At 36.2% G+C, this 7,479-nt stretch overlaps 1 protein-coding gene across 2 annotated transcripts in view; it reads left to right on the top strand.

The window, feature by feature from the left end:
• Nucleotides 1–6,901, top strand: part of ALCAM (activated leukocyte cell adhesion molecule) — a 201,796-nt gene extending 194,895 nt beyond the window's left edge. For both annotated transcript variants that reach the window (XM_073892835.1, XM_073892840.1), the window contains one exon: nucleotides 6,786–6,901. In XM_073892835.1, the coding sequence (XP_073748936.1) occupies nucleotides 6,786–6,873 (88 nt within the window). In that variant the 3' untranslated portion in view covers nucleotides 6,874–6,901. The remainder of the gene's footprint in view (nucleotides 1–6,785) is intronic.
• Nucleotides 6,902–7,479: the final 578 nt, after the last annotated feature.

The raw sequence follows: 7,479 nt of genomic DNA on the forward strand, positions 1-7,479 counted from the left end.
AATGTTGTATATATCACATTAAATGATTGGTTGTCTTTATAAAAAATTGTTTTAAATGGTACTTATATTTTACCATACATATATAATTCGCATTCATTCTTTCTTATACATCTGAGTTTCCATGTAGTGTCATTTCCCTTCAACCAAAGAACTTCCTTTAAAACTTCTTTTAGCACAGGTCTGCTTGTGATGATTTTTTGCAGTTTTCCTTCATGCAGTTTAATATGTCTTTATTGCCTTTATTCAAAAGGTCTTTTTACTGAATATAAAATTCTGGGTTCCCATTCAGTTTTTCTCTGATTGACTTATTTCACTTAGCATAATCCCCTCCAGTTCCATCCATGTCAATGCAAATGCTGGGTATTCATCCTTTCTGATGGCTGAGTAATATTCCATTGTATATATGGACCACATCTTCTTTATCCATTTGTCTGTTGAAGGTCATCTTGGCTCCTTCCACAACTAATGAATCGTTGAACACTACATCAAAAACTAATGATGTACTATATGTTGGCTAATTGAACTTAATAAAAAACATTCTGGGTTGAGATATTTTTCTTTCAGCCTTTTAAACATATTTTAAATGTCTTTTTTTTTTCACCAGGAAATGCATTTTTTCCTGATGAAACAGTCAGCAGTAATTCGTGTCATTGTTCCTCTGCACAAATTTTCTGTGGCTACTTTCAAGTCCTTCTCTTTATATTTGCTTTCAGTTAGTTTGATTATGATATGCTTAGGTGTGTTTTTCTTTGTATCATTCCTCCTCCTCCAGAATTGCTGAGCATTTTGGATCTCCAAGTTAATGGACATGAACAACTCTGGGAATATTTTTCATTGTTTCTTCAAATATATTTTCTGCCCCAATGGCTTTTGCTTCTTCTACTGGGACTCCAATTACACAGACATTAGACTGTTCAGTTCACTGAGGATCTTTTTTTCCCCTGTCATCTTTCTCTCTATTTTTCAAAATGTATAATTTATGTTTTTTTTTGTCTTCAAGTTCACTGAGGCTTTCTTCTGCTACCTCCAATCTGATGATAAGACAATTCAGTGAATTGTTCATTTGCAATATTGTAGTTTTAAGTGGTAGAATTATTTTTGTTTACATTTTTTGCACTGAGATTTCTGTCTGTTCTTTCATTGTCACCACATTCTTCTTTATGTCATTGAATATGTAAAACAATAACTGATTGGAAGTTCTCCCCTGCTATTCCCAAAGTCTGTGTCATCCACAGACACTCTCTGGACTTTGTGTTACATTTTTCTATTTTTCATATGTATGGTAGCTTTTTTATATTATTATTATATATTAGTCTTTTTGAGGTGATATGTTGTAGAGATTCCATGTTCCATTGTATTCTTCTAAAGAATAGGGACCGTTTTTCCTAGCAGACAATTAAACTTCTGGCTGATTTCCTTGATTTTGTGAAGGTGACATCTACATTTTATGTGGCATGTCTGTCCTGGTTGAATAGAGACTCAACACGTAGTCTTTGCTTGGCTTTTCTGTGAAAGATCGATATATTTGCCAAGGACTTTTGGTTTGGTGAGATTCAACTCCAAACTATGTTTCCCTGTGTAGATAGTAGCTAAAGTCTATGGCACATTTTTAAGCTTCCCAGCTGTTGCTTTCTGCTTGGCTAAGTGAAATTTCTCCCCTCCACACACACAGTTTAGGGATCATCCAAGGGGTTTATTGTGGTTTACATACATGTTTGGGGTTTTCACCACTCCGGGGCTCTCTTCTTTCTGAGATTTTTTTTCCCCTTTATTTTCAGCATTTGTTCTAGTTAGCTTATAAGTCTCCCAGCTGGGAAGTGACTTCAGAAGAGAAGTTATATAAAAATAGAGCTCACCCAATATAAGGGTCGAATTTCCTTCAGTTTCTACTTTCTTTTTGTTACCCTCAAGTACAGTCAAATAGTTTATTTTTCTGAGAGTTTATAATTGTTTTAAATGTAAAGATTAACAAGTTTTTTTTTTAATCATTATTGCTACCAGAGCTTCTAATAGTCCATACTTTATTTCAAAGTTGTGTAATCATCATGTCCTCAACCTTAACTTCTTTCTTCCCATGTGGGTCAAAGAAAGCTGAAAAAAATCAAAATTGCAAAATTGATTTATTACATTGCTAAATTTTTAAATTAAAAAAATTTTCTTTTTTAGACTATGTCTACAGAACAATGACTCTTTTATATGTCACTCTTTCTAGTGGCTCCAAACAAGTTGGAGTTTTCACTTTAAAGGCAAAGAATAGTGGTTAATGAAATGAGTCTGAAAGAAAAAAGAGCAAGAGGGAGAGATAGTGAAAGGAGAAGTCTAGAGACAAGGGATAGCAGAAAAATCGGAGAGGTGAGAGAAGGCAAGGAGAATAAAAGGAAAGGGAAAGAAAGGAGAGAAGAGGCTTTCAGATTCATGTGGCTTTCCCTGATTACCACAATAGCTTACTGATTTATAGAAATTATGGTGGTTAGTATTTATTAGAATATATAGTTAGAAGCTTTTAGAAGAATCAAGGTATGTGTATATATATATTTTTTATTTAGTTTTATTTTAAATTACTGGAATAAGGAATCACTCAAGTACTGTCATTTCAACATAGTATTCTCTCTATTTTACCTTCTGTAAAAAAGCAGCTGGGTCTGTATGGACTTTATATTGGTGAACACTAATAACATAAGGAACAGTGGAAAGAAATACATATGAGCTATAATGAGGTCAGTTAATTCAATTCAGTAAAAGAAATGTCCTTTGGTTGCCTACCGTATTCAGTCAGTATATTATGTGCTTTGTGTTTATTCTCAAAGAGTTTATACTGAAGTCAAGGAGATGAAAGAGATTGGCTACATCTTGAAGTGTCATGGGACAGATGGCCAGAGATCTGGGTGGAAACTCTCCAAAAGGAAGAGCTAGATCTGTGTTTAAGGGCTGAAGAAAGGGAGACATGCCAGTATCTTAATCAGAAGACTCAGAGGGACATGCCTTAAGAATAGGGGTAAACCAAAGGTAGACTCTTACTAAAACTGCAACTGAGCCTTAACCTGGCTCAAGCCTAGACTAAACTGGAGTCATCGGCCCCTCACCCTGTCTGCTTAACAAAGGAAAAGAGAAACCATACCTGATGGACAATAACATTGTGTGGAGCAGTTCATTTACATAGATGGTGTCGAGGAAAATGAAAAGGACTAGCTGTGCAAAGAGTCAAGAAAATACAATCAATAATCAAGAGAAAAAGTAGATAAGCAGACCCATGCATGATTTGGACACTGTAGTTAATAAATAGACAAGGACATTAAAGTAACTATAGATAATATATTGAATGTGGGAGAAAAGATGGTCAAAGGAGATGGATGGAAAAGAGAATTAAAATGTATTTTAAAATATTTTTAAATCAAATTGACATTTAGACCAGAAAAATATAGTATTAGAAAATAAGCCTTTGGTGGGTGAATTTAAAAGCAGATTGGCAGGCTGCAGTTGGCTAAGTGGCTGACTCCTGATTTTGGCTCAGGTCAGATCTCAGGGTCCTGGGATTGAGCCCCACCTTGGGCTCCATGTTCAGCCGGGAGTCTGCTTCTCCCTCTCCTTCTGCCCCTCCACCCACTGGTGCTCACTCTCTCTCTCTCAAATAAATAAAATCTTTAAAAAAAATAAAAAAATAAAAGCAGATTGGGCACAGCAGAACCCAAGAGAAGTAAACTGGAATAGAGATCAATAGAAGATACCTAGATTGAAGGGCAAAAAGGAAAAAAGAATAGATAAGGCACATAAGAGCACAAGAAACATGTGGGGCACACACAGAAGATCTAACTTACGTATAAGTAATATACCACAAAAAGCAAGAATGCCCATCACCAGTAAAATAAATAAATAAATCATCATGTATTCATCCAATCATAAGCTCTGTAGCAATGAGAATAAACAACCTATAGCTACAATCGACATTACCTGTGAATGTCACAAACATTAGTTTGAGTTTAAATAAAAAGCAGACAGGAATGAATACATGTGGTATGATTCCATTTATATGCAAATTACAAGGACAGGTAAAGCTTTCTGTGAGAATTCAGGATTGTGGTAACCATTGGAGAGGTGGTAGTGACTGGAAGGGAGCATAATGGGACTTCCGGGTCTGCAACTCTTCTGTTTTTTGAGCCGGATACTGGTTACATTCAAGCATCCAGTTTTTGAAAATTCACTGAATTGTATGCTTCTGATGGATACATTGCCTTGTATGGATGTTAGTCTTCAATCAAACCATTTTAATTTTATTTAAAGATTTATTTATTTGAGAGAGAGTGAGATAATGCTTGTGAGCATGATGGGGAGGGGCAGAGGGAGAGGGAAAGAGAGAATCTCAAGCAGGCTCCACGCTGAGCATGGAGCCCAACGCAGGGCTCAATCTCACAACCCTGAGATCACGATCTGAGCCAAAACCAAGAGTGGGACACTTAACCAACTGCACCACCCCCGCGCCCCAGACAAAACCATTTTTACAAGGACTCATAGATTTGTTTTAAAAAGAAAATGATTCACAGATTCATAGAAAGTTCAAGCTCTATAAAAAGTCCTTAGAGAACATCCTAATTCACCATCCCTCCATTTTACTGTTGAGGTTACCAAAACTTTATGTTATCAGTTAAGTGATTTGTTAGCCAAAGAGACTAAACCTCAAATTATCTGTGATGTATATAATGTAGACAGCATATGTATCTTATACTTTATATATAAACTTATTTTATATATATTTTATTATATATTTTATATATAAAATAGATGAAAGAGAGAGAACAAGGCCATCTACTTCATTCTTCCATTTGCCTAGAAAATACATATGATAAGGAAGTTGTCATTCACCATGATGTACCATTTTACTGCAAGATGGAAAATATTTATATGATAATATAAGTCAAGACATAGAATCAAACTTACATGTCTTGTTTACATTTTTAAATGTCTCTTGTAAAATTCTATTACATATTTTAGCACTTAGTCATGTTGGCAGAGTTTGAGCTTGCTCTCCTGCCTTATGAATGGACTTAGAAGGCTGTAGTTTAAGCTAAAATAAGAATTTTTAAATCACAAATTAAATTAAACTTGTGCTAAATGTAATGAATGTCCCAGTTAAATGAGCCATATGTCTTTATCTCACTTGTACATATATCATATACCATTACATATCTCTTTCTAGTAAAGTTGTAATTCTTAGCAAATGAGTTAAGGAATTCTATTTCAATAATAGAAATACTTCTAGGGGGGAAATTGGCAAAAAAAATGAAAAAAATAATAAAAATACTTTTAGGGGAAAAATGGAGTTTTCTCCTCAGCTTCCTTAACACATCTGGATATATATTTTTTTTCTTAAAAATAGAAATATTACTAGGAATTATATGGCAATAATAATTTGAAGTACCATATCACGGCAGTTCCACTAATGTGCTTATAACAGGGAGGGAGGGAGGGAGTTCAGGAAGGGAGGAAATGGTACACATTTTTTTTTTTAGATTTATTTATTTTAGAGAGAGAGAGCATGAGCAGGAGGGGCAGAGCGAGAGAGAGGGAGCGAGAATCTGAAGTACACTGCAGTGAGGGCAGAGCCCAGCCTTGGGGCTCGATCTCACGATCTCATCATGAGATCATGACCTGAGCCAAAACCAAGAGTCAGACACTTAACCCAGAGAGCCACCCAGGCACCCCAATGGTATACTTTTTGAAATACAGTTATGATTTCTCCCGGGTCGTCCCAAAACCAAGGAATTTAGCTGTGTGCTTACAAAAACCTGATTTCAGCTCTTAAAGGATAGAACCCAGTAATGTGGGTAACCATGGTAGCCACTTGGGCACTGGTTCTCAAACTGTGGCATGCACCAGAGCCACCGGGAGGTCTTGACTGCTGGCCCTCTTCCCAGAGTTCTTCTTTTCATTGTTCTATGGCAGGGCCTCAGAATTTGCACTTATGTCCGGTTCCCAGGGGGTACTGATACTGCCGGTCTAGGACCACGATTTGAGAATCACCATGTTAGAGCTGTTCTAGCTTCTGCTGCCAACGTTGTCATAGACTTGGGTCCCTTTCTAATCTTGCTTTTGATTTATTTGATAAAACAGGGACACCTGTGTGGCTCAGTCAGTTTGGCTCAGGTGCTGGGATCGAGTCTCACTTTGGGCTCCCTGCTCCATGGGGAGTCTGCTTCTCCCTCTCCCTTTGCCTTTCCCCCTGCTTGTGTTGGCTCTCAGTCTCTCTCTCTCTCTCTCTCTCTCTCTCTCTCTCTCTCTGTCAAATAAATAAATAAATAAATAATCTTTATTTGATAAAACAATCGATAAACCAAGATACAGGGCATTCGCTCAATCTGGATGCATAATAGGGAATGCTAAAAGGGAAACACCCTAATAAAACTCCCTTGGAAAAATTTTGTAGCAAGTTTTTACCCAAAAGGAAAATTTTGATTATTAAATGATAATAATTACTTCCCAGAAAGTGGAGAGAAAAGTAACCCAGCCAAAAACATGATGCAACTAAGTATGATAGTCTATGTTCAAAATAATCGATTGCTTTTTCTCCTACTATATATTTAATGCAACTCCACTACCAAGGTAACTGCACTGGAATGTGCTCTGTTACCAATCAAGGCTCACCCTGTGGAATTGTTCGCCACAGTGGTTTGCCTGTATTAGATGTAAAACGTTTGCTTTTCAAAGATACATTAATGTGAACCCTAAAATTAAGAAGAAAAAAAAAGTTAAACACGCATGTGTCAACATGATGATATTTATTTTTCTTACAGGACTGCATCAAAACACGTAAACAAGGACCTTGGTAATCTGGAGGAAAACAAAAAGTTAGAAGAAAACAATCACAAAACAGAAGCCTAAGAGAGAAACTGTTCTAATTGTTGTCCAGGTGGGTAGGCGGTGTGAGGTTTCTAGAAATAATTCCCAGGCAAGCATGACATATCCCAGGAGAGGAGAGGGAGAGCCTTGACATTAAATCAGTACAGAACTGCAGCTTTCAAATAGGAGGAGAGCTCCTCCAGAGGACATGCTGGTAACTCAGAAAGGTATTCTCAGAAGGAGAATGGAATCTCAATGGTCTCCCCATCCTCTAGAAATAACCACTCTCCTCTGAGTAATTAAAGTCAATTTTGAGATTGTAACATTCAATTAGCATTTTGTATTCTAATGCCAAAAATTTTGCTGAGTGCAAAGAAGCTTAATTTTATAAATTGATATTTTGCTTGGATGAGAGCTGATTCTATTACTTCAGATTTATTTTAAAAAGCAATTATAAGAATGACTTTTAAATATAAAAATTTTAATCTAGGGATTTAATATTTACAAGTGTCCATGCATATATGCAGCCACTTCCCAAACTATTTTCGTGAAAAGCCTAACAAATTTGTGTAGATCCATAAACACCTTTGCAGATAGTATGTATATTGTGTGTGTGTGTGTGTGTGGACATATATGTATCTACATGTG

The sequence above is a fragment of the Callorhinus ursinus genome, unplaced genomic scaffold, assembly GCF_003265705.2.
Source record: "Callorhinus ursinus isolate GAN/ISIS: 27379988/994484 unplaced genomic scaffold, GSC_fseal_2.0 scaffold1, whole genome shotgun sequence".
Lineage (NCBI taxonomy): Eukaryota > Metazoa > Chordata > Mammalia > Carnivora > Otariidae > Callorhinus > Callorhinus ursinus.